At 40.6% G+C, this 27,942-nt stretch overlaps 1 protein-coding gene across 1 annotated transcript in view; it reads right to left on the bottom strand.

Annotated features, from left to right (window-relative positions):
- Nucleotides 1-5,085: 5,085 nt before the first annotated feature.
- LOC119023374 (metabotropic glutamate receptor 4-like) overlaps nucleotides 5,086-27,942 on the bottom strand; it is a 194,465-nt gene continuing 171,608 nt past the window's right edge. The window contains exons 8-11 of the mRNA XM_037105261.1: nucleotides 21,069-21,205; nucleotides 18,324-19,259; nucleotides 12,743-12,989; nucleotides 5,086-8,598 (exon numbers count right to left, since the gene is read on the bottom strand). Coding sequence (XP_036961156.1) covers nucleotides 8,549-8,598; nucleotides 12,743-12,989; nucleotides 18,324-19,259; nucleotides 21,069-21,205 — 1,370 coding nt within the window. The 3' untranslated portion in view covers nucleotides 5,086-8,548. The remainder of the gene's footprint in view (nucleotides 8,599-12,742; nucleotides 12,990-18,323; nucleotides 19,260-21,068; nucleotides 21,206-27,942) is intronic.

Genomic DNA, 27,942 nt, shown 5'->3' with positions numbered 1-27,942 from the left:
TCTCACTCAAATGGTCTCACCACTGGTCAGTTTAAGTTCTGCCCAATTATGCACTTACGCACACAGGATTGGTTTGATTTCTACAAATCCTGGATGCGTTTGAAGCACTCTGTTCTGGACACTTTAAATGCACTCCGGGCCGCTGACAACCATTCAGACTGTAGTGTGTAGTATAGTTGGATTGATTTTAAAGAGCAACATTTGCAGCACAGACCTGGTGCTACCAGAAGCCTGCACCATGCTCCGTACAACGAGGTTAACTGTACATTCTACAGGTAGGAAGGTTGATGTTAGGCGCTTGAAATGTTGTTGTATCTTTTAGTCCAACGACACTTTCCTTGAGAAAATTGTCACCTTTTTAGAGGAGGAAGTGCGCAGTAAAAGACAGCAGAGCATTTCTTTGGTAAGAAACTAGAGTGAGATTATTTTATAGTGATTACTACATTTTTGTGACCAGTCAAGGGAGGTCCAAATGAAATTCCTGCTACGGGCTTGCTGTAATGGGCCGCAAAGCAGTGTACAGGTTGTCATTGTGATTTATTGTGGTACCCAGGAGCTCCCCTCCTCCCTGCAGTCTTCTGTATTTTATTTTTCCTTCTTGTAAGAGGTGTGTTAAAACCAGTAAGGTGGGATACATGCAATGAAAAATGGAATTAAAAGATGATATTGGCTCATGACTTCACGTGTGTAATTTGGGACTTGGAACTATTATTATAGGAATAGGAACGAGGTTGTTCCGACTGGCCTAGTTTCACACCTTCTTTTGTTATTAGAGCTTTGCAGCCTTCTAGCCCCATCACTCACAGTAAACCCCTGTCTAGTGCCAGCAATAGTTGACAGACGCCACATCAGTCACATTGAGTGAGACACATGTGCACGGCGTTCAGATTAATGGCGCCCTGCATACAGATGTTGGGACAGCTCGAGACTCGGGCGAGTCAAAAAGGGACCAAAAAAAGGGAGTGTTTTTGACCTAATTGATCCAGCGCACTGTACTTTGTGACGAACCACAGTACAGCAGAGGGTACATTTCATCTATAATCACCGCCGCCTTAGCACCCGTGTCGCGTCTTCACCACATTCAGAAAAAAAATACCCCACCTCGGCCACATTTAATGGTATTCTCCTGGGGACAAAATAAAATACCCACACGCTGAGTTAAGAGCAGCCGGGTGGAAATATTAAAGTGATATTTCAAATGAGGAAAACCTTTTTATTTTCAACATGTATTCCCCAAATGATCTCATGAACAGTACTTGTTAATTTGCACAATGGGGATGTCGGCGTGGTGATATTAAATTTAATGGGGAAATATTCAGGGGATGTGGCGTTTCCTCGGTAATTTGTGGGAAATGATATGGAGAACGGTGCATCCCGGGCTGATAAACCATGCATGAAAAATTGAACGAGAAAATCCAATTCAGAATCTCATTGCTTACCGCCTGAGTAGGATAGACAGTGGGTAGCCAGGGTTAACAGAGGCTTAGAAACAGTTGAACAGTGGCTGGCGATTAATTCTAACAATATTAAAGACTTTTATATTAGTACAACATTCTTCATAGCAACCGAGAACAACATCTATCTAAGCGCTGTCTCTTTTGAATAATAGTTTTCCTTTGCATGTAACAGGGGTTGGCAACCTGCAGCTCTTATGCCTCCCTGCATTGGCTCCCTGTGGCTTTGACATTTTACATGGAAATTATTTTTTTTCTTTTGTAATCATCATCACTGTATTAGGCCGACAGTGATTCTTACTTTCTCTGACCATAGAAATGAGTAGCCTAAACACAGAATTGGCATCTGTTCCATCATCTGATTGCTGTATGTGGTTGAGGGTAAAAGAAGAAGGATTTACTCACACAGAGATGGACTTTGAAATTAAACCGTACTTATCAGAGGAGGCTACTTTTTTGTTTTTGTACATGTTCACAAACACGGGGAGGACTGAAGTAGGCCTGCATATCCAGTTCTGTATCACTACTCTATTCTATTTATTGTTGTCTAGTTCTTTTATTTTAAGTAAAAGTAAGTAAAGTAAAGTAAGTAAAAGTACCTAATAGGCCGAAGCAGCCCACTGCAAATTTGCAGCGTCATGGGAAAAAATTAATGAATGCTGATTGAATCTTGATTGAATTTTGACATTTTAGGCTGTGCTATTAGACACAAATATGTTTTGGGGCTTTAGACAGATGTTTTTTTATGAGTGATGGGGCAAAAATGTCTCTTTTTAATAGTAAAGGTTGCTGAACCCTGCTCTATACCATTCTTTTCTTGGCTGATTGTTCCGCCATCTCCCACTTTCTTCTTCAACCAGCTCAACCCTCTTCAGTCCGACAGAAGTGAAATGTTCATCTCTTGGAAAATATAGATGGAAAGGCCGTGATTTGAGTGTAATGCATTCCCTTTGATAAAGCATTAGCATTGTCTGTCAGGATGGCTTCCACTTGAGCCTCTTCAAGTGTTTCTATTTTGTACTCTGTTCTGCGTACAGACCCGGATGTCCAAGCAACGCTCACCGATAAACCTGACATGGGGCCTGTGCTCCAACAGCCGAGATTCTGATCTCATAAGAGGACATAAGCAGAAGCCAGGAGGGTCAATGAGACTGTGTTTTCTTTGCCAGCAAACACATGATGATGGATTTCCAAATACATCATGTGCAAGGTACGTGGAATTAACATTAATAAGAGTTTGTCTCATATTCTAACCAAAGGAGGTATCCTGATGGACTCGAGGTCCAAGTGTACCATCTAATTACCATGTCTTGGGGTCAAAGCCATCGAGGAACCTTTGTTGTATGTCATCCCCTCTTTTCCTATTTCAAATTATCCACATCAAAATTCTAATGTTACAAGACTAAAGCATGAGGATGAAGGCCATCGTAATGACAGAGAGATCCTATCATATTGAGATCAGAATCTTACAAAAATTAATTAAGAATCATATGTGGAGTTTTCACAGAGGAGGCAATAAGCAGCTCTTTTCTGTGTGACAACGTGAGTGTTTTTACTGTTTTCTGATGTAATTAACTCCCGTTTTGTCTCCACCGTGCCTTCAAAACACATCAGGTGATGAAGGCAGGCATCTGGTAATTTATTCATTATGACTAATGACACATGATCTCGTACCAGTTCCAAGCAGATGTACCGCACGTCTCAAATGGCTGTCAGACAACATGCGGACAGCAGGGGGTAAGAGGAGCGAACGGTTTGCTCGGTATTATGGGCCGACTTTCTCCAAAGTAGTCTTGCATCATCAGCCCTCGGGGGCCTCCTCGCAGTCACAGTGACTCTGCACCTGTTTGACAAGTGAATCAGTTTCCTGTGGTGAGAATTCTTCACGGCAGAAGTGTTCATCCCCAGCCATGACAAAAATGACAATATGGTACGGCGGTGAGTGTCGACTGTTAAGTGGGCTGGAAATGGCGTGACAAATTCGGCTCTGGTGACGATTTGTCCTGTTGTCCAAACATGGTACTGCACCACAAGGTTTCTTGCAGACATTTGGACATTATCACAGCAGGAGAGTCACAGCTGGGCCTCGCAACATTGATTAGGTATTCAGGTTCTAGGACCCTGGTATTGTCGTGTGTATTCGCACTGCTTCCAGAGAAACCTAAATGGACTGAAGCCTATAGATTTGTCTTGATTTAAAGCATGAACCTGTCCAGTTGCAGTGGGATGAACTACATAAAAAAGTTGAAAATCCTTTACTTCAACTTGGGAGCAAAAACAAAAGCGTTAGACTAATAATTACTGAATGATTTCCTCTTGAAAGTTCCCTCAGGACAACTGCACGGCCGTTGATATTGTACAGAAGTGTGCGTGCGTGTCTAAGGTGGTGTAAATTCAGAAGCGGAAACCAAATGTGCTGCAGACTCTTAGCACGTTGATCTATTCATTAATCATGTTTATGAGTGAGGACGTTATACTTGCTCAAAGAGGGAGAAAAATTCAGATTTTTGCTTTCACAGAACCAAATGGTAACAACCCTTTAGTTTGAGCGGCCTGTTTCTCCATTACAACCCAGAAAATATTGTTTGCTGCAATCTGGGGAAGTTAGCAGCAGGGAGGAGAGACTTTATTGGAATTTGAGAAATGTGCATTTCTCCCTTGGGCGCCCTCTTATATATCACAGAAGAAAGAGAGACTGTACAATTTCTGTATTTACTGCTGTGTTGCTAATAGTGCGGGGCAGGGGATTCACTTAGAAAACAGAGGGCTAATGATAGCACCTTATCAATGATCACCCAGGTGGCAATTTCAACCCTGCAGTAAATCCACTACAGAGATAGTTTCACTAGCTTTACTTTTCATTCGGAGTGGCTCATAATCCTGTCAGCTTTTATAGATAGACCAGTGTGATATTTTCTCCGTTTGTTCAAGGCTCATCCTGCAGGTGTGGCTGAACATATTGATCCATAATTAGACCGCGGTTAAGGTTGCGGCCCCTCCTGATTGCCAGTGAAAGTCACGTCGCACTTGCAGCATCGTGATTCCATGTTAAATTGGACGTGTTCGTGTTCGACAGCTTCTGCATAGTTGTCAATATAATTACACAGGGGCGCGTTGGAAAATAAGTCACAGCTCAACAGTGGCCTTGGCATCTTCCCCTGTGTTACTTTTTAATTTAGTATTTTTGACTGATGGTGAAATCAATTTCTTTTCCAGCTCCCCCCACCGCCCCCTTGACAGCGTCTCCCCTGGCAAATCACATGGCTTTATGATTCAGCAGGGACAGTGACGAGATGGAAAATCCTGATTCTTTCACGGGATGTCTGAGCTCCAGGCCATCCCGATATGAGAAGTCATATGTGATCCGAATGTGGCTTTCCAATCTTTATAAATTATCCACCAGTGTCCCCTGTGCATAACCTGCATTTGCCATTCAATTAAGGCCCTTATTGAGCGAGTGATTATTTTGCCAATCATTTTCTCAATCAAGTTGTTAAGCATTTACTCTACAGTAAGTAGAGTAAGAAAATGTCAGTCAAACAACAAATGTTTTGTAAGATTATCGTTAATGAAACATGCAAAACAAGAAGCGGCAACACTTTATTAGCAAAACAGTCTTTTATTAGAAATATCTTGTATAAAAATGAACATGCTCTACACATTTTTCTTATTTTTTTTTTTGATAATTCATAAATATCCAGGCACTGTAATTCTTTTTTTAAACTTTCTTCTTTTTTTTTTTTAAATAATTCAGTACATAAAGCAGACATGTTCAATCAATTTTAATAACGTACATTAACTTGCCATTTAATTTCAGTCAGCACTTACTTATTTCTATTTTTGTAACACAGACAAAGTGTTTTTAGAAAAATAAAAAGGGGGGTTTGTGGCAAAAATAAGCAGTAAATCATCATATTCACGAAAACACAAACAATCCCACAAACAATACTATCAAATGATGAGAAAACAACGTTTGCAGCAACACCCTAGACTTTTGTTGAAGCTGAGCGCTGAGAGAATCATAGATTCAACCAAAAAATATTAGTTATTTATAATCCTCTGCAGTAGTTTTCCTTCTGGACGTTATGCCTTTCCCTCAAATTGTTCACATGATTTTTGTTATGAGTTTTGACATGCAACATACAATATTTTTGCATTGCTGAGGATAACATCTAATGAGACAAATTCCAGAGTTACTGTTTTATGACAAATACTTTAGAGACTGCAGACAGAAATGGAGTTTATACATTTAATTATAAATTGTACACCGAGTCTTCTCTCTTCATTATGTGGAACAGAATGGATGCAACACAAATAACACCATGAAGAATCCATGGAAAGAATGGCAGGAGCAGTTTGATGGATATGAGGCACAGAATGAAGGCACCGGCCCTTATTTATCAAGCACCTGTACGCGCCCCCTTTTTGATAAGAAAATGAGAGATTGTCAATATACTGTGGTAATCTGTTGCTGTGTTGTTGGACAGAGGAAGGGAATCTAAAGCATATTTTGATCACTAAGGGGCAGACAGACCCCAGGACCAACACACTGTATACTCAGACGATCAGGCCAAAAACTAGTGCGATCCATTCACTTGCAATCACAATACACAACACAAATATATATGTATATATTTTTTTTCTAAATCTGATATGCCCTGTAGACTGTAGCAAGACTTAAAGCAGCCAATGGATTGCTCCATTTGCATCATTTAAAATACAATACTGCATCAAAGATAGTTCTCTTTTGGCACAAGCTGCACTTCCGCCGCACTGTTAGCTATAACTTAGGTTACCACTTGTTGCCCAAGGAAGAGTCGTGTAAAGTAATTCGTCCAATCCGCACAGCCATGATCAATTTAGGAAACAGAAGTAAGTCGATTAAGTTTTTTTTTTTTTTCTGAAAGGAGACCGTGAACAGCCTTCAAGATCTATCTCAATCTAAAAACACCCACACTTCTACAAACCTGAGACAAGACAGGCTTGTTCACACATTTGCAAATGACTACGTACTCAAGCACATTTCTCATACACAGAAGAACACAGGTTACCTGTTGGTGTCATGCTTCTCACCACCTTACAAACACACGTCTAAAGTCCACTGGCCCTGTTAGCTCTGCTCTCAGAGTCGCTAGATGCTAACGGAGTCTAGAGAATTTAATATTGAACTCAATAATAAAGCATTCCTGTCAGTTGACGGAGGTTTACCATGACAAAGTCCGCCTTGCATATCTAAATCTGATAATTACCGATTTGACAAATACTCTGCCCAATAATTGCGGACAACATTTAAATGGAGCGTAACGATTCTATAGCGTTCGCCCTAAAGGATGATATCGAGCCTGTTTAAAGTTAAACACTCCTTGGTGAATGTGATGCATGTCAGTGCCCTAATTATCTTTAAACACTTTGGCTGTTTGATAAAACTGAGCATTTGCACCCCTCTCCAAACGGGACCTCAAGCCGAGCAGCTACACGAGCCTAATTTTGCACCCAAATTACTTTTAAAACTCTCATTAATCATTTCCGCCGTAGCTTCAAAATTCATGACCCCAAAGTGGCGAAAAAAATCCTGGCAGGAAACTGCAGATTACCTATTCATCTATCACAAACCACAGGAGATTCCCTATGTAGTAATACTGCCTTATGCACATCTATCATACCATCCCATCAAGCTTTAAAATTAAATATATCTGATGTGTCAGCACACTGATCTGTTGAATTATCCCTTTAAAAAAAATCCAGCATTTATGGACAGAATACTTTTACTCCACTTTATGAAATTATAATATTTCAAAATTCTTTATCTTGAAACATACAAATACACAAAAATATAGAAAGCACAGGGTAATATGGAAACAAGATCATGTAGTGTGATTCACTGGAGGAAATTCCTAATGCAAGTGTGTCGCTAATACATCAAGAATCGTAACTTTTTTAATGTTGGCTCGGATGGAATTTTTATCTCTTACAATCAACTGGCGGCTTGAATTCAGAAGGCTTTAACAAGCGCATGATAAATAAGGGCCAATAAAGTCTGAGATGTTTAAAGTATGCGTCGACGCGTCTCTGAGTCCTGTCTGGCGTTGATGGAGTGAGGTGTAAACCATAAATTATTCCTCATGGCTATTTGTTTTTTTTTTTTTTCATTTTATTTTATTTTGTTTTTTGCTCCCCTTAATGTCTGAGATCACTCTTGATTCAGCAGAGGGTAAACCCAGTGGGTAATGATCCGAGATGTCTTCTTCACCGTGAATGACAACCATGACAAATGTTGCATTCCATAGACGTTGACAACACAGCACAGCACACGTGATGCTCCCACAAGCATGCTCTGGGACTGTACATTAGGTTTTTGCCTAAGATGATGGCGTCGGCATCATTATGAAACATTTATATAAAAAAAACTAAACAAATGAAATAAAAAATGAAAAGAAACCTGGGATGACCCACTGCTTCGTTTTCTGGAGTTTCAGATATGTAGGATACTGAATGTTCTGTAGTAAGGCATGTACAGTTTGAAGCGTACCGCAGCTTTAAACCTCAATAATAACAGTAACCAAAAATAATGACTATACTTTTATACTGTTTGATCTTGTCGACTGCATTTGACTCGAGCAAAAAAACAACAGAACCCTTTTTTTTTTTTTTTTACCCCCCCCCTCGTCTTTGTTGAAACGATTCGGCCTCGGAGCTGGACTCAAATTGTGTGCTATACACTTCAGAAGGAAAAACATACTGTGGGTTCCAGGTGGTTCACTCGGCCTGCGTCTGGAAAAATGTCACTGCTCAACTCTCACCTGTGTCTCAGAAAGGGTGGGAAGAGGAAAATCAACTGTCCAATCTCCCTTACGTCTCCCATCTCCTTCCTGCAAATTCTACTAATTTTCTCATAAATTTGGCGTTCAAGCCTTTACCTGATTCTCTAGAAAAATATGACATCCTCTCTGTTTACCGAGTGACAAATTCCCATCTTTCCACCCGAGTCCTTTCTGCTGTAGCAGTCCTTCAGCATTCCCCAAGTATTTCCCCCAGAATCAGGTGATTTCTCCTCTGGCAGGCCCCTTGCTCCTCTTCCAACGTTCGTCTCCGGCTTAGATGGCATGGTTACTGTAGCTTATGTATGTCTGCTTGGATGCCAACACTGAAAGGTGAAGGTGTAGGAGAAAGAAGGAACAGGGTTAGAAAAATGCAACGGGTGAGGTTTAAACAGGCGGCGAAGCGGTAATCTTTCAGAGCGCGTGTTGGGAGTCCAGATTGATGGGGAGGTTTTATTCATGGATGACTTCATTAAACGAGTGCGGGTGGAACCGATCGTAAACGTAGAGCGCTGTAATGCAAAACAGAGTTTACAGGTACAGATAGCTCCCCTGTCATTGGATTGCATTTACACTGAATTGTGCACCAGAACCAGAGAATATTTTGGATCTTTGCTCGAATAATTAAATGACTTAGATGGCTAAGATGGTTGTGGTTTGGGCTCTCCCATAATCTGATAAATAGCATCCACTGGTGTCACTCAGTTGTTCATAATGGGTTCAACAGTGTTGCAAAGTGCAAAGCCAACCCAGTACTCTGCTTTTTAACACCTAACGCCTACATTACTGACAATGCAACTTACATGCAGCTTCCTCTGGAGCCACAAAAGGATTAATACTACTTTATTCATATATGCAGTCTACACACTTTAATGTGTCTAATTGGTGGAGTTACCCTTTAATACAGGTCTGCATCTCTCTTGCTGCGGAGAAGAAATGAGCAAACAATTTTTGACTGCAGTGAACATTTTGATTTGCTGTGATTTTCAGAAAAAACTACATCTACATACTACATTGCTCTGGAGTTCACATGCGTCAGAAACAATCTGAAGCAGCCATCACTGGATTCTATTCCTACATGCAGTGCATCATTGGTAATATTAGTGCAGCCTAATCTATATCTTCAACTGTGCTGAGAATTACAAGGTTTGAACAGAATCAATAGACATGCAAAACATATTCAAATATTAATGTTATGAATGAAGCTTCCAATTATTATCTACAGTAGTAGAGTCAAAAATATAAAATCAAAGTACCATCATGAAATATTTGTCAAGGCAGTGATGCAGATGCATTCAGGCTCAGAGGCCGTGGCAATGGTCATATCAATGTCAGCACCTGCTGTTACAGTGCCATTAATGAAATCTGGATAAACTCTGTCATAGTGTTTTCCTCACAGCTGATTATATCTTTACGTCTTATTACAAAAAATGCATCTTACAGAGCCGCCAAGCTGATCACAACAGTGTAATAAAAATGCAGTAGTAAACCATACAAATGCAAGTCTGTTTAACACATGCAGAGACCTGAGATTTCTCTGTGCACCAAGCAAAGCATGCAACAGTCAGTCAGTGTCTTTAACATCTTGAATCGTAAAACGTGTCGGATGTGAAATGCTATTAAGACTATATGTGATCCGACTTGGCACTGAAACTGTCGTCATCAGTGTTTGACAACAGAGCTCATTATCATTTAATGTTCTTTTCATGTTTAATGGAACGTTCTATCAGCTGTGAATAAAACACATAAGACAGATGACTAGAGGGCAAAACCACAGTGACCATAACAAGCCCATACCGCTGGTCAGACACGACTCTCATACAGTACCTTTGTGCATGTGTGCAGTCATGCTTCTAAACACACATATGTCTCTGTGCAAGTGTCATTGTGTAAGTGTGCCATATTTTTTGTGGGGGTTTTTTTTCTTCAAAATAAAAAATTGCCCTCAGCGAGCATGCTCGGTGGTGGTAATCACACTACCAATCTGCCAATCTGCCCACGGCAGCCTTGGCTGATTGAATATGTCAGAGGGGATGAATCCAATCAGAAGACAGCTGAAAGCCAGAGTCAGGGCAAAAGTGCTGGAGAGGAGAGATGTGCAGTCGTAAATGTTTCTGTATATTTGTCAGTGCCATGTTGGGTGTGTGAATGGGGGGCGGTATTCTCGCCATTTCATGCAAAGCATCTCTTCCAAGAGAAGCATTGATAAATGAACCTTATTTGAATATTTATGAGCTGCAAGGCCAAGATAAAGAATAGATGGTCCTGAAAGAATTGGAGCTGGCAGACCCATCTGTCTTTTTCTGTTCACTCTTATTGTTGTTGTTGCCCCATTACCACAAATTCCTTCTTTTGTCAACAGGGAAACAAATTACGGGGGACACATGGCTATCGCTTGTCTCATGCACTCAGGCAGAGTGGTGTCATCTTCCCACATTAACAGGCTTTGCCATGCTGATTGGTCATTTTTACGGCACCACACACCAATTTCGTCTATCCAAGTTTATGTCTGTTGGTCATGGGTGGATTCGTGAGGGTTAGATTACTGCCTTGTGCCATTCACAAGGGGGGCGGGGTGCTGTGCTTTTAGCCAGAGGCAGCCGGGGATGCTTTGTGCATAGTATAGGCAGGCACGGGGTGTTGTTGTGCACATTAGCAGAAAATGAACAAGTGCTCACAGATAATAATAATAAAAGGTCAAAGTCAATTTCTAATGGGGTTACCTGAGAGTCTAAAGTCCCTCACAGGGCTCCCCTCCCTCAACACAGTCTGACACATAAGCACAAAGAGCAGTTGTTAGAATCACAGTTCAAACCAGAGTGTGAGATTCAGCACCTATGAAAGCATTCTGTAACTGGATAAGATACAACCACTCAGTTTTTAGGTCGGAAAAAAAGACATACATGCAAAGTGTGGGCACAGGCTTTTTGGTCCTAATACACATCATTCTGTTCTGTTCAGCTTGTCAGAGTATAGATTTGGGACTTTCAGTAATCAGAACATGTTGGGTTGCTTGATTGGATTCAAGTCTGCCCCCACACAGGGACCTCCTACTCATACACTTTATCTTGGTGATTGAAATGTCGTCTTTTTCCAACACTGGGTCTCTTTGGTCCCTTTTCAAAATCAGACTAGTGTGGGCACCCCTGTCACATCTCCTGATTCACAAATCCGGTGTGGTGAGAGTTAGTGAGAATGGAATTATTTTTCTGCTCCCCGTCGTCAAAATGCAGGATTATCCTGGCGTGAAAAAGAAAAGTTACTCCCTGATTTTTTTAAAATAAGTTGGGGTGCTGTGTAAAACTCAAACAGAATATGACAATTTGCTTTTCTCTTTTGACTTGCACTCAAAAGTAGAGTACACAGTTAGGATGTTTAATCAACGTCTTTGATTTTTGTAAATATTTGCCTATTCTACATTTGATGCCAGCAACAATTTCTCAAACAAGTTGGTACCAAAAGATTCCACACCTGTTTGGAGCATTGGGTACGAAAGAGGCATCCTCAAACGGTTCAGTCACTCACGAGTGAGGCCGTGGTGAGCTTCACCACTGTGTGAAACATGAGTGTATAGCTCGGAAACACTTGTTTATAAACGCATTTCCTTTATAAATGATTGGATTCTGTTTTTACATTTTGCACAGCATCCCAACCGGAATAGTTGTAAGAAGAGTAAAAAAAAACACAAACAGAAACACAACATTTGCTGTGGAAACTGCCAAGACACTAACTTTATGTACATGACAATACAAAAAAAAAAAAAAAAAAAAAAAAAAGATTTCATACATTTATCATGCCTTAATAGAAAAAAAAGATACAAGAATAAGTTTATCAGAAAATAAGAAAAGAATCTTAGACAAAACAAAACCTCGTGCTGGAGCCTCATTCTTTGACTGATTTTGAAAAATGGATTTGTGCTGAGCTCAGCCAGTACTTCAGGTGCTGAAAGGGAAATGATAGAAGTCCACTTTGGACATTCATGAGTTAATAAATTGCAGGCTATAAGCATTAGTGTCACCGTCCATTGATTAATAATTGATTCCACTCCATTGATTGGTGAGTAATGGGCAATTGGGAAAACCCAACTCTTATTCTAGCCAGAGGCTATGTTGAACTCACTCTCATCATCTCTAATTATTCACACAGTTCTGTCATCTACAACGGCTCATGCTCGTAAAAAAAGGAAAACATAGTACAACATCACTTTATATGGCTCTGAGATGGCAGCCTAATTTTTTGCATGCTCACGTAAGACTTGCTAATTTCCAGAACCAATGAAGTGCAAAATAACACTGCCATCAATAATGTTGACACAAAAGGAGCTCATTGTTTTAGAGAAGACATGTGTATTCTATAACTGCCAGTACTTTACACAGAAACAGCTCAGCAGAATAAAATCAACTCCTGGTTTGACTCCACCGGAACACATTTCATTCATCTACTAAATGCTCCGTCAGGCGTGATACCAACCTTGTGTTTCAAGACTCTCACAGAGTTCGGACTTGGCCTCTCCGTTGGGCCTCAGGCCACCTTTCGGGTTGAACTTGTTGGACATGGTGGCTGCGGTGACCACAGCCTTCAGGCTGCGCTTGCGCTTGGGTACGTTCTGCTCTGGGTGGACGAGAACGACGTAGACCTTAGGCATGTAGAGCATTCCCAGAGAGACCGACGCACTGAGGCTTACAGAGATGGTCAGGGTTGTGGTCTGGATGTACATCTGCATTGTGGAAGGAGGTAGCGGAGACACATAAAAAAACAGAATCATTTATTGAGGTTACACTGACTGATGTCCTAGTTTTAGAATCTGAGGTTAAGCTGAGCACACAGTAATGAAGGTTGTGCTACTTAAAGGCTGCGCAGTGTGAATTTAGACCATCAAAGAAAATCTGACTCAAATGCATTACTCTGAGAGCTAATTTTCTACCAGAGCTGCAGGAATAGTTTTTGGGTATGTGATTGCTTTCAAAGGACTGGTGCATTTAAAGTGCTGCATTTAAAACAATGCATGCGTTACCCTATGAAATACTCCTCGTTATGGAGGAGAACTTTGCAGGTCACACAGTATCACATAACCCTCACACATGGCATTCAGTATCCTCTGCTCATGTTGTCTATATCTGCTGTATTCATGACTCCTGAGCTCGGCTTTCATTGTTGTTTGTTTACTTCTAATGTGCGACTAATAGATATGACCCCTGATGGGTGTCTATGCAGTCTGAATATAGATGTTTTTGCCCCGAGGTGTTGAACAACAGCATAAGGACTATGTGCTTTTTTTTAATGCCAGTGACAGCTGCAACTCACAGCTGGGTAGCAGATATACTGTATGGCTACAGGCAACAACTGGGGGTCGGAGAGGAACATCCCACAGCATATTAAAGGTGCCTGCAAGTGATTTTCCATTTATGATAATCTTGCCAGCGCTCAGACGCAGTCCAGCTCTGATTTGTTGATGTAGGGACTGTGGTGAGTCGGTAACTGTGAAAAATAAAACAAGTAGATCTTATTTGATATTGACACACACACTCATATTAAATGCCCTACATTATCAACCACACCAAGCAAAAAATAAAATATTAAAACACAATTCCCTCAGTTTAAGAGTATACTTCTTCTTTCAGCCGCCACAGTGGATCATCTGTTTCCATCTTGTTTGGCAAACCGGCCCGCCCAACCCAGCGGGTCAGATTTTTTTTTGTTATCTGCATATTAGATCTGGCATAAGCTTTTTTTTTTTTTTTTTTTACACCAGATGCCATTCCTAATGCAACCCTCCCCATTTATACTGGCTTTGGACCAGCATTTTATGTATGCGCTGGCTTGTGCATCCCCAGTGACTGTGGAACAAACCCATCAGTGTCTCGCCCAAACACACTTTGACGTGTTAAAGAGGTGGGGATCGACCCGCCAACCCTGTGATCAGTCGCTGATGACCTGCTCTAAGAGTGTTTAAGAATGCGCCTCCATTAACAAACACAATAGGAATCATCACAGTAATACATTTGATCTTCCTACTTCAGGTTTTCATTTGAAAACAAAGGCAGCAGAGAACAGTCGCCGTTGCCTCTGAAATTTGCTGAGGTCCTCTGGAGTTGATGAACACAAGACGAGAGTACAGTGAAAACACAGCTGGCAGACATCCTTCAAACAGAGTCGCCTAGGGGTTTGTCCGACATTACATTTACCAGACATCGCAAATGACTGAGTCTTTTGGCATGAGAATAACCCACGGGGCCTTCAACCCGCGAGCATGTCAACAGTTATAAATTATGTTTGCCGACGTGGTGAGTTGACATATGTTGTTTGCGTGTTAGCTTGAACAACATTTATCTTCTCGTTTTCCAGTTGCTCATACATTTCCTCTTAAAATCTTTTCCGTCTCATCTGTCGCTAAACGCCCAGTAATAATAATCCGGCATCATCTATAATATTTGAAATTACATCATGACATTGAGGAGCAGTGAGTGTAGCATTCTTCAGGCCATCTGAGGTGTAAGCATACAGTACCACGTCTGCAACATTATCTTGAAGTAGAATTGACAGCCCCCTGTGATACATGTTGATGTAATGAAAGCTATAGGGAAGCCCTGCGCAAATTAAACCCCCTGAAGCCATGTCAGTTAAGGAAAAAAAAAAAAAAAAAAGATGTCAAATTGAAGTGAGGGGGCTTTGTATTCCATCACACTGCAAGTAGAACATGAGCATTCCTTGGTGGTGGAGGGGGGGAGTGTTGTAATCTCCTGAGAAGATTACACGTGGCCCGGGGTGAGTTGGGAACAATATTGCTACCCCTCTGGAGTACAGAGAGGAGTCACTCTGCGAGGGGGAGCCAAGACCCTTGTCCACTTCCATCGGCCCCGGTGTCATGAATTTTCCCTGACACGCCGATATGATTGCCAATCTGCTCCATCGGCACAGCGAGGGGAACAAGGCTGGGGACAGAAAACTCAGCGGGCCAAGCCATTATGAAGTTTCTTGGAAGCAGGATTGCTCCTTTTTGTCACCAGGCATCACATCCCCTGTCCAGGCAGCTGCCAGAGCTGTCTCTACCTATATGCAAAGCATGTGAACAAGAACACGCTTCCACAGCACTTCCAAATCCATCTACTCGCATCATTTTTTTTTTTTATTTTTTTTTTTAGGGTTGGTTGAATAAAAACAATATTACATTAAATTATTAAATATTCTAATGCCTACATTTCCTTTAGAAAGACGCATCTGTATTCTATTTAAAGTAGCTGCTTCACTTCCGCGGTCCTGGAGTTGTGCATGCTGGCTCGCTGTCAAACTGTCACGGCATTACTGGGACACTTGACGAGGACAAAGCCATCGTTAATGATATTAGTAACACTTGTGCTTTCCACGCCATGACGAGTCACCCTCCTGCTGTGAGAGAAGGTTCAATAACTCTAATTTAGTTTGATTCAAAAAATGGTTACACAACAGTGTTTCTAAAGAAGGTGACAACACAATTTAAAGGGACCAGATCATGTACACCACAGAATACGTTTTGTTATAGAGTAATGATTATTTCAGTAAAAAAACAAAAATCATATTTAAAGGTGTGTGTAGGACGATAGGATAGAATTTATGGAAATAAAAGTACATTCCTTTTCTGAAAACAGTAAAATCAAAACAGGGGGATCTTCTTGAAATAGTTTAGTTTTGAGAGTTCTTTAACAGTTAGACTATCCAATGTTTTATTTAAGAGTCAACTGTTCCAGTGTTGTTTCTTTGTAATATCAACATAGCAATACTTCAATTTGTGTGTGCACACCATTTGGATTAGATGGAAAAAAAACCTGTGATTCTGAGAATTGTTTCCCATACCATTTTCCTGCTTTTCAGTGGCAGCGATGCAAGTGAAGAACAGAGCTTAAACAGAGCTGTTTACATCAAAAATCTAAACTTCCCCAAAACCTTAAACTGAGTATCCATATGCTGGATTAAACAGGCTGGCAGATGATTTTTTTTTTTTTCTAGCTACAGTGTCCTGCCAACATGTTCTACAGTCCACCATCAAAAAAGTACAGAAATAAGTGGCTCAAATCATGTTTTGGGCAACAACTAGAGGTTTGGAAGCGTCTCTGTTTACATGGCTCCAGTAGAATCTGCACTGATGCATCAACAAAGCATTTAGTTAAAAAAAATATATATATTCGACAGATGCTGATCACAACATTGCTCTCTTACATTGAATTTGGTGCTAAAGATGCAGTTTTTATATTGTTGTTGTCTCATTTTTGAAAGGATTTTCTCCGTAGATAGGAATTCCAGATGTATCTCACTTATTTGACGAAGTTGCCAAACCAAATTTTTCAGCATTCACAACCTGAAATCAAAGTTTGATCCATTTGGCCGAATTTGGAAAGACTAAAGGAAGAGCACAATTCAGTTGTTCTATTCAAGTTAGTTGTACGAAGTTAGGAATGAACAAGGGTCCACCTCACACATTGTACCCAGATTAGCTTGATTAGATCCACCATCTGACCGCTTGTATTAACTGATGAATAAGTAGCCATGTGTATTAACATAGAAAACTGAGAATGCAATAGATTGAGTTCCATCGAGATGCATCGAGAATCATCATGTATTCATATCGTTGACAGGTGACCAAGCGACCACATATCATTCGGAACAGAATGGTATACCGTCCCAAGCTTATTTCAAATGTTTCAAATTCAGCTTTTTGAGTTGTCTTGCTGTTTGTTTTACAGAATTGAACATGGCACACAGTTTCTTACATTATTCATAAATTGTTAATGTGCAGGAAGCAGCATAGTCTCTGGATACTATTATTAATATTATGGTTGACTCAAACTGTGGAGAACAGAGACTGTGTCCCTCTGTAAAAGGATAACTCCCCCTGCAGCCTTTGTCCATGAAACACTTTTTATATTTTAATAGGTGTTTAAGCTTTTGCCTCTACTCTCATTCTGATGGTATCAAATGTCCGTGCAAACTTACCCATTACCTTGCCTTTTAACACACACTATTTCATGCTGGCAGAAATTTTAAGGCTGCTATTAAACTTGTTATTATGCAGTGACTTCACATTCCCATAATAGTGCTTCTGTTGTGATTGGTAGCTTCACATTTCCACTCTCCGCTTCCACTACATCTGCGTCGAGCAGCCTCAAAATTAGCACTTGTAAGAGGTGATTTGTGATTCACTTTCTACTGACAAGAAACATTAACAGCCAGAGTGATTCTTATGCTACTTCACAAACACACGTTATCTAGTTCTGTGTGCATGAATGTGGAGTGATTGACTACTTGGTATTCCCACCCAGTGAGGCAGAGTCAATCACACACACAGAAACACAATTAAAGAAAACATATCCAAGCAAACTTGAGGTGAATGAATTATTTTCTCTAGTCTCGAAAAAGCCTTGTAATCCCTGGGGTGGAGCACAAAGCCCATCATCTCATGATGAATAGTGGCAGCATCCACAAACACAAGAGGCTGATGTTCAACAAATGAAATTTGAATGGTCATTTTCTTCACAATAAGGGGCATGGTAATTGTACAACAACTCCACATGGAAAACTGAAATCGAACATGAACAATTGAATTGAATTGATTAGCTGCCATGGTGCTCTCTGTAAATAAGGTGAAGCTGCATCAGCCAATATATTGGTTATCGGAAGATTTTCCTCCCTAAAATATGACAGATGACCTTGTCTTTTGCATTATACTTGCACTTTCTATACATCTAATATAAAAGGTCCTATTTAATATGTTCTTGTTATTAAAAAAGTACTATGTGTACTGCTGAGAATGAAGAAGTAAAGAAGTGATCAGGATGTCAATTCATAGTAAAATAATATAAATATAAATTATATGATTGGAAAAAAAAAAAAAACCCTGATGCTCCATCCCTCATCCTGACGACGATAATATTGTGTATTGCAATATTTGGACAGAACAACATTGTTTTATAAAATTTTGGATATCACCCATGCCAATTAGTTAAACACGCACCTTCAAACGAAAGAAACTTGGATGGTTATTTTTTTTTCTCCACCACATCTGAAAAGGAATCCTTACCTTTTCTGCTGATTGTGAAGTCCCAAAGAAGATGGGAATGAAGGCGAGCCACACAATGCAGGTTGTGTACATGGTGAAGCCGATGGGCTTGGCCTCGTTGAACGTCTCCGGAACCCCTCTGGTCTTGATGGCGTAAACTGTGCAGGTGACCATCAGCAGCATGCTATAACCCAGCAGACAGATGAGGGACAGGTCTGATATATCACATTTCAGAACGCCACGGGCCATTTTAGGATTGGCTGTACGCTGGTCCTGATAGTCGATGATGGCTTGTGACGGGTCAACGCCAAACCAGATGCACACCCCAAGGAGCTGCACGGATATCAGGCTGAATGTGATGACCAACTGAGAGGCTGGGGAGATGAAGCGAGGGGCACTGACCGACATCTTGCCCTGCTCAAAAATCCTGTAGATCCGATTCGTCTTGGTGAGCAGCGCTGCGTAGCTTATGCTCATACCCAGGCCAAGGAAAATCCTTCGCAGGGAGCATACAAACACATCGGGAGTGGAGATCATGAGGAATGTAGTCGCATAGCACAGGAAAATACCCGTCAACAGCACATAGCTCAGTTCTCGGCCCGATGCTTTAACAATGGGCGTATCATTATAGCGTACAAAGGTGACGACAACAAACAGAGTGGCCATGATGCCGAGGACAGCAATGAGGACAGGGATGACTGCCCACGGGGAGCTCCACTCCAGCTTGACAATGGGAATGGGATCGCAGCCAGTGTGGTTTTCATTAGGCCGCAAATCAAAGCGACACATCTTGCAGGTGTACGTGTCTGCCTGATACTGGTAACCATCACAGTTCTCGCAGTGCCAACAACACGGGATTCCCTTGACGGTCTTTTTGCGCTGCCCGGGACGGCAGGGCTGGCTGCATATAGAAGAAGGGACTTCTTGTGTTCCACCAGGCCACTGCATCTCATTGGTCTGGAGGGAAGAGGGGAGAAATTTGCAAAACTGATCACACCCCACCTAAAAAAAACTATCCATGCTGCTCACATACACACATCCTTATAACTTAAACTCAAGGTGAAAACTGCTATGCAAATCATTACAGCAGGAAACCAAAAAGAAAATAATTCACTGCATATTGTTATACTAGTTACATAGTAAACAACGTGCAACATGCATGGGCACACAATTCAATTAACACTTAGCAGTTTAGTTACCATACAGAAGTGTGTGCGAGAATGAAAAGAATCACAACTGTAAATGGGATATTCACCACATGAAAGCTGAAGTCTTTCTTATCGAGACATCATTGTGTAAAGTCATCGAATTATAACTCAACTGGAAACAACTTTGCTGTTTAATTACTTCCAAGGAATGCTGCACTTAATGAAGGAGAGATAAGTAAATAGAGTCAAGCTGAGTCGTTCTGCCGTCTCCACACAGTGCAGTGCAGAATCCTCTGCCTGTGCCGTTGCACTGACGTTATTTGTTTTTATTACGAGGCAGTTCTCTTCAGAGGCCTTATTAAATAAAATGGCGTGCGGAAAGGGACAGAGAATCTTCAGTCGCATTCATCATTCCAGTAAACATCTGGATGATTTAGATGATTGGATTTGTGTCTTAAAAAACATTTCCATATGGAATTCTTGATTTTCCTAAGAGGTCTCGCCGTGCACTTGATGCTTGTGAGTTGATCTGTTTGCAGCAGTAACTTAGAACCTTGATGTCTGCAATAATCTAATGACGTACCTAAATTATGTAATGAGAATGGCGGGGGGGGGGCTAATGTGTAAATAATTCATGAGAACAGAAATGATGCATTATACATTGTTTTCTAACAACGTTTGGCATTTAAAACAATGCAGTTTTGATGTAAACATATGCAGCACTATGGATGCTGAGCTCCATGCATATGTATACAGTATGTATGTGAAGAGGAAACTGGCTTGGTATCATGCAATAACAGTAAATGTCAACATGAGGTTGATGCAAAAAGATATAATTCTCTTTCTACACCATTGTAGACCTACTCAAATGAGCATTCCTCTGTGAGTAGAAATGGGAAAAACTGCACAGCACACTCTGTAATGAACTGAAGCTGCTGTTAGTCTATGATTATAAATTCAAAAGTCAAACATAAAGAAAATGATTTATTATATTATTATTTATTTATTTATTTATTTATATTATTATTATTATTATTATTATTATTATTATTATTATTATTATTATTTCTGTCTGGCTGCATACTATTTGATAATAGTTATCAGCTCTACTATGTGTGCCAATGTTAGAGTTTATGTAATTCTCACATAAAATGATTGACAGGTGAGTGGTACATAGGCTCAAAAGAGAAAATACTTGATCATGTTGACTCTCATCCTAATTAATGAAGGGTGCAGTTCATTGCTTGTTTGTCTTGTAAATAACTGTCACAAACATTGGGTTTCAAGCCGTCTGCCATTTAACTTATCTTTTAATATTCTAATTCTATTTAAAACATTTCCATCTTTCCACTCGGCGAAGATATAGATTGTTTTATTTTTTCTCTTTTTGCCATGGGCTGTTTGCATTTTCTTGTCAAGACCAAATGATTTGAATTGGTAATGACATGCTAAACAGCCAAATATGGGAAAAGCTGATGAGTCATTTTGGCTGATTCTAAAAGTCTGACGTGGATGTGAAGCAGAATGACCAGCACAAAAATCTGTCACTCAGATTATGAGACAAATCAGGCATACACTCCTCCACACATATTTGAAATAACATTTATAATATTCTTACATCTAAGTGGAGCTGATCTGTCCAATGGCCGATGATCTTGTATTCTGTGGTGTTGTTCGTGATCTGGTATTGGTAGATTTCGTAGCGGCCAGGCGCGTCTCCGTTCACGTTGAAGATCACCGGAGTGCCAGCAATTCCTGAGGACGACAAAGAAAAAGTTATTGTTGTTACTAATCATATCTTATGGATAGAATCTTTTCTGGTTTTCCCCAGATGTCCTCCAGCTGCTCTGCCTCAAGATTCCTGATGAGCAGATAGCTTTACTTGTTGCTAAAGTAACCGCTAACTGCTGCTAACTGTAGCTGCCACTAGCTCATTAGTTCATGTCACTGGGCTGTGAGCATGGCGTGATGGGATAGTTGGTGTCTACACCATTAGCACAGGAGTTTTGGACAACCTGGTGGAGGACTTTTCCAGACCCTGAGTGGGGCATGCTGGTGGGGGAACAGCACCGGAATGGGCACCACAACTCGAGCCATACAAAAAAAGCAATGAACCGGCTAGGCAGGCACTTTGGACACCGCGACAAGTAAAGAAACAGAGGAGTGGGTTGATGGAGGTGCTGAGGTGGACCTCTTGCTGTTGGACTAATATTAGCTAGCTTGCTATGTCTTTTGTTGTTGCACTTCCTTGAGGTTCGGGTGTGTTAGCATAGCAATTGTCTTGTGTAGTTTTGGATCATAAACAATCATCAGTCATTACCGATGCACAAGTTCAGCTGTCCATATTAATGACAGTGGTGTATGAGTGAATTGCAATTGTAGGGGTGCCAAATAGTGAAAAATACCAATTCTTGCATAATGTTGCTTTGACTGAGCTGAGTCAGAGCTAAACTCCAGTGCTAAACAATACAGTGAAAACTCATATTGTTATTCTCATAATGCTCTGAGATTACATGAGGCTGCGAGGGGGCTCGAGCCATTGCTGTTATAGTGTTAATGATGGGAGCGAAATAGATGTTGACAGCCATGTTGTCCTGGTCCTTTGAGGAGGGCCAGAGCTGCTGTCTGTTCATGTTCCCATATCATTTCACACTCCTTCATTCTGCTTATTGCCCCATATCCACAAGGTCCCCACTCAGAGTGCGAATGAATGACAGCACTGATTCTGATCACCACTTTGAGGTCTCTCTGCAGCCCGTTTCTGAGCCAACCTACAAAACCCCTCTCCAGCTTCACAACTTGTTATAAAATTGTGGTGTGAGGGGACGAGAATTCACAGATTTAATGATGAGAGCCCACCACAGATTGTTTCCGAGGAAAGGACCATTATTAGCATCCCCATCTCCGTCTATTTTCTCCTACCAAGCATACCCTCTCTCTTTTAGTGCATTCCTCTTATACCCAGCAATTCTGTAACATGTTGAAGTGGGTTGACAAGTGCAAAATACATGTCCTTAGTTAACTAGCAGATGGATTTTTTACTTTTTGCTGCTTATATTGTACACAACATCCAGTATTAACTAACCGCAGTTAATACTGGATGTTGTGTACAGTAGAAGCTGTAGTAGCTACATCACTGGGTTTTCCAGTGTTTAGGAGAGTTGTTCATGTTTCGCAGGTATTGATTACTTTCTCCTCTGTCATAAGAAAAAAAATGAACAACTTATTAATTGAGTGTTTTGTTCCTTTTAATAGGAAGGTCACAGTATCGATTGTTGATTATTGTTTGCACCTGTGAATCAGAGTTGGAAACCTGTGAGACCAGAAATTGCTTTCTCCCTCTTGCAGATTTGTGTGTATCAGAGGCATAATCAAAAATGTAAAGGATTTAACTGCATTGCTATCATCTTGCGGAATTATCTGGAGGGCATGTCAACAAAGACAGCAGCAGGCGGTCATGTGCAATTATGAACATTTTCTTGCTCATCTCAGCAATAGAGGGAATTGAGGGGGATGTATGTTTCTACTAATTTGATTGCCTTAATCGATTCGTTTCACCCCTTAACTTGCAAAGAAGGTGTTGAAAGTTTCATGCCCAGCCAGTGAAAAAATAGCAAGGAGCATATTTAATATCCAGGTCATATTTCTGAGTAAACACTGGCCAAGATAAGTCCAAGGAAAGAAAGCCATGCACTCTAGGAAAAACAATCTACTGCTATCGGCTGCAGCCCTGCACACATGCCATGCACTGAAAATAAAACGCTCACGGTAAAATTGCCTGTTAATTTGACTCTAAATATGCAAACTTATTGTGCATTTGTGTGTATGCAAGACTCTCAATTAATGATTCGAAAGCTGAATTAACCAGCCGACCCACACCAGTAAAACAGCCGTATAGGTCGTCCATGTAAACAGCTTAGTACAACCCATAATTATGTTATTGTTGGGAAACAACCTCTAGTGGCCATAGTGATAATGAGAGGAGCAAAGGAGGAAGTTGGGAGATGTACTATGAGAGCGACAGTCCACACATGGTGGAGGATGGGGTTGGTGGTTGGGGCAAACAACGACAGAGCTTTCACTCAGGAGACTACTAATGGTGCCCCGTATGAACCATAAGTAATCAGTGAGTATTAAACTTACATGATGTAATTAAATAAAGTCATGTATGCATATATATTTAACCCAAACCATGATCTTATCTGGAATCTTTCCATGTCGATTTTTTGCCATAACCTTGCCAAGTAGTTTTAAACAGGCACAGAACTTTCAATTAAGAGACTGCTGTTTGTGTCCCACAGGAAACCAAATGTCATCTGTGAGTTAATTTAACGTACAGAATGTACTTAACTATCGTCATATACGTAAGGTATCTTTAACACAATCTTGATCTTATCTTGAATCTCACTAATTTGTTTCCCAAAAAGTAGAAACAAGTAAAACAACTTGTTTTTTTGTGCCTTAACCTAACCAAGTGACCTAAGCTGCGACTTTTTTTTGCAAACTTTAACCGTGCAACAATGAAGTTCGTTACCGGTTCAACTATCGCTGGTACTCTCCAACAGTCACATGTTGGAGTACGAGTTGTCATAGAAAAAGTCATACGTGTCATTTTGGCAGTCGATCATGTAGGAATGAAATTAACTTTATTGTGTAAAGACAACACAGGACATTTTCCAGAGCAGTGTTCAATCGGCACAGTGTTAATACTAACATGTATTTTCAAATAAAATGAGAGCCAGTTATCACACATTTAAACATAATTAGTTATTCACTGCAGTTGTGACAATAGCCCTGAAATTAGCATTTTCATTTTGTGCCTCATGATTTGTCTAAATCGTCCCAGTGGTTTTTTTGTTTATCGAGGGAGGCACATTTAAAGCTCTACTTTGCCTCCCTTAAGAATTGATAATATATTCAAACTAAACAGTCATTTTCAGGATGTCACATTTGCAGTTTTAAACAAGGCAGTTTCAGTCAATTAAAAGCCATTAACCAGAGCCACAAGAAGTCTAATGTATTTTACAAATGTTGTATAAATGCTGATCAAAATATGATACAGATTCTGAAATTGAACAGAGGTGGCTTCGGTGAAATTACTATTTTTGATGAGGGCATTTGCTATGAACCCAACAACACATGGTTTAAGAAAAACTGAATTACCACCCCTCCCTCTTAAATGCAAAGCAGTTATTTAAAAAATACCACGAGTCAGAGCTGTCAGAGACTGTGATTTACCTCTACTCTGAATGGAGTTCAGGTTACATGGCTATTAGTCTTTCAGTGGGGCAGAGTTGAGGGCCAATGCTGGGGTTGATTATCTCTTCAGTGTTTCACGCCCCCCTATGACACTGACCTCAGGAATGGCTCAGTCTTTTAAAGTGCACCATACAAACATAATAAGCAGTAAATGTCTTGTACTGCTTAATATTCCTAGATTCCTGGAAAGGCAAGATCCATCAGTAAGCAACAGATACACTCTTTATATTATTTAACAGTTAGCTGTTGGCACTGGTACGAACAGCGTTGACCTTTTTCGCCGACACATCCAGGGCATAACCTCTTTTTATTTTTAATGTGGCATAATTACTGTCAGTAATGTCTAAGTAAATTACTCCACCGCCTGGTTCTGCAATTGGAGGGTTACTGCAGGTAGACAGCCAAATTATTATGCTCGACAATATTTTGAAACTATGAATTTTTTACAAAAATTTGTCTGGAAATTCACCCAGTAGCTTTGCTTGTAGAGCTCGCATGCTGTGCACAGAGGCTGCACAGTAGTGGTCCGAGGTTCGACTCTGACTGATCCGTCCCTTTGCTACAAGCTCTTCCCAGCCTCTCTCTCTAATCCCTTTTCCTGTTACCCCTCACCTAATTGTTAAATAAAGCCATGTAAAAGTAACTACCTATTATTCTAACAAATTGGTCAGTCATCTCCATTATTATCCCAAGTTTACGGACATTCCAGTGAGCCATTGTGGATTGTTTTTTAAATATTTTTTGCAGCAAGAGACTGACATATTCTGCACCCCAGATACTACAGCAGAGATTGCTGAGCATGAGGCTCATGCCTAATGTTAGCTTATGACTGCTGTTATTTGTACATGGCATGACACAGTTCTGTACGCCCAGTTTAATATTCAACAGAACTGTTTTACTATGTGTAGTTCGGGCCTCGCTCTGTCTCTCATTGAATACTCCTGCTCTCCCATATACTGTCTTTAATGTATGATCCTGTGATTGACTTCTTCCTTAATTTAGAAACAAATTAAATTAGTACTCAAACCTCATGAACAGTCGGCTTTAAATGACCCGGTTACAGCCAAGCTTTAATCACAACACTTTTAACACAGCTGAACTGGCAGGTTTTTACTTTGTAAAACAAAACGTCCTCAGGAAAATAACACTGAGTACCGCTGAGTTTGAACTCTGAATATATCCAGCAGCGTGTTTGTTAAGCATCACTGGGATCACAATCTCAGTACCATGCATCAATAGGTATCAGATGCAAGTACATTACATAGCGCTTGGGTTTCCTTTTTCCTTTCGTCAGCATGGATGTCTGTAGACAATTCCCAGAATACTCTGGGATCATATGGACAATCCCGCTGTTTTCCTACAAACCTTTTATGTTCTCCACGTCTCTGCACCTGAAGACTCTTAAAAGCAACACAGTATCCTGGTAATGTGCAGCATTGATTTTTCTGGCCGTCCCTGTTGTGGCTTCAGTGCTGACAAGCCTTCCAGTAACAGTGTAACACAATGAATAAAGGAATGCATAAAGAATTCAATCTATCACAAACGCTTGCCATACACTAGTTCAGATGAACAATTTATTGCTGGGGAAATTGATCTACAGCGTCCCGTGAAACTAAACAAACGTGACTTCAGGATACAACTTTTTTCTTACACACCAATGAGGACTGACCTGTTTACATAGTAATAAGCACACTCAGCAACAGCTCAACAGTGTTCTGGCTTTGAAGATGGGGCGTACCTTAAAACAATGCTGAGAACTGCAGAGTTTACTTTCAATATCCATTAGGGATGAACACTAACGGCTACAAACACAAGTGTCAAGTTAACCTTAATCATCCCAATAACTGTTACATTGACTGCATTATGTACAAAAACATCCATCCATGCGTAATTCATATTTTCGTTTCTTTGTCCCCCTGCCACTTTGTGTCTACTTCCGAACATTCTAACGTAAGTATATGAACCAAACCAACTCTGGGGAAGCAAATGCCAAAATCATCACTTCATCAGTTATGAGCATATTCTCCAACATCCCCTCAATTTAGCTGGCAACACATTTGAATCCTGTTGCTGACCCGAGAGCCTTCCCTCTCAACGGAGATTAAAGAAAGAACTTTCCCCATCCTCACTCCCACAGCCACTTAGAAATGCACTCAAAATTATGCAAAAAGAAATTAAAACAACATCCAGACCATGGCTTTTTTTCAGGGCAGATACTGATACAGATTATGAGAAAAATCTACGAGACTGAAAACCGATATTGTGGACTGAAATTCATTTGCAGTAAAATTTGAAATCTCTCTGTCCAAATTCAAACAGCAGTTGATCAAATGAAAGTACAATTTACTCAAGTACTAATTAGCATATTTCGAATTATCTTAATTTATCGTCAATCTGACGGAAAAAAATCACTGACACAGATAATCGGAAAAAACACTAAATATCGGCCCGATAATCTGCCAGGGCTGATTATCTGTCAACCCCTGGTAATATGAGCTTTTTATGATCTAATGCTCCTATTAGCAGGACTGTGTTATTTGTTATAACTGTTTATATACACAAGGCCATTACAAAATGACTCATGTGTCTGTTTTCTGATCTCCAAATGCTCGAGTAAAAGGTTTGGTCAGCTTTAGGCACTGAAGCTATTTGGTCAAGGTTAGAGAACCTCATCGTGGTCGAGTGAATCACTGATTCATCGAGGTTGTTAAGAGGCAGTTAAAACAATATTAACTGTTGGTAGAAGGGATGTTTCGCAATGACTCCCTGGTGATTGTATGGAAAGGACAGCATGACGGTGCAGCGATTACAGCGAGAAGATCCTGGGTTCACTTCATGGCTACGTGGAGTATGCATGTTCTCCCTGTGTCTGTGCTGGTTCCCTCTTGGCACTCTGGCTTCCTCTCAGAGTCCATAGACATGCACGTTGGGTTAATTGGGGACTGTAAATTGCCCACAGGTGTGAATGTCAGTGTGAATGGCTGTATGTCAGCGCTGTGGACCTGTCAGCTCGGATCGGCTCCAGTCGCCTGGAACATTGCAGAGGGTAAGCAGTTACAAATGATGGACGGATGATGTGGAAGCTTTAAACTAAGTATAGTCGACTTGTCTTAAAGTAAACAAACGCAGTCAAAACTGTCAAAATGAGCACAATTTTGACACGTAAGGATAAACATCTGAACTATGTGGCACCTTGCACAGTGCATCATGAACACTGCACGTTATCCCACATA

The sequence above is a fragment of the Acanthopagrus latus genome, chromosome 7, assembly GCF_904848185.1.
Source record: "Acanthopagrus latus isolate v.2019 chromosome 7, fAcaLat1.1, whole genome shotgun sequence".
In the NCBI taxonomy this organism is placed as follows: Eukaryota; Metazoa; Chordata; class Actinopteri; order Spariformes; family Sparidae; genus Acanthopagrus; species Acanthopagrus latus.
Note: the sequence above shows the minus strand (reverse complement) of the source record. Positions and strands in the feature narration are given on the sequence as shown.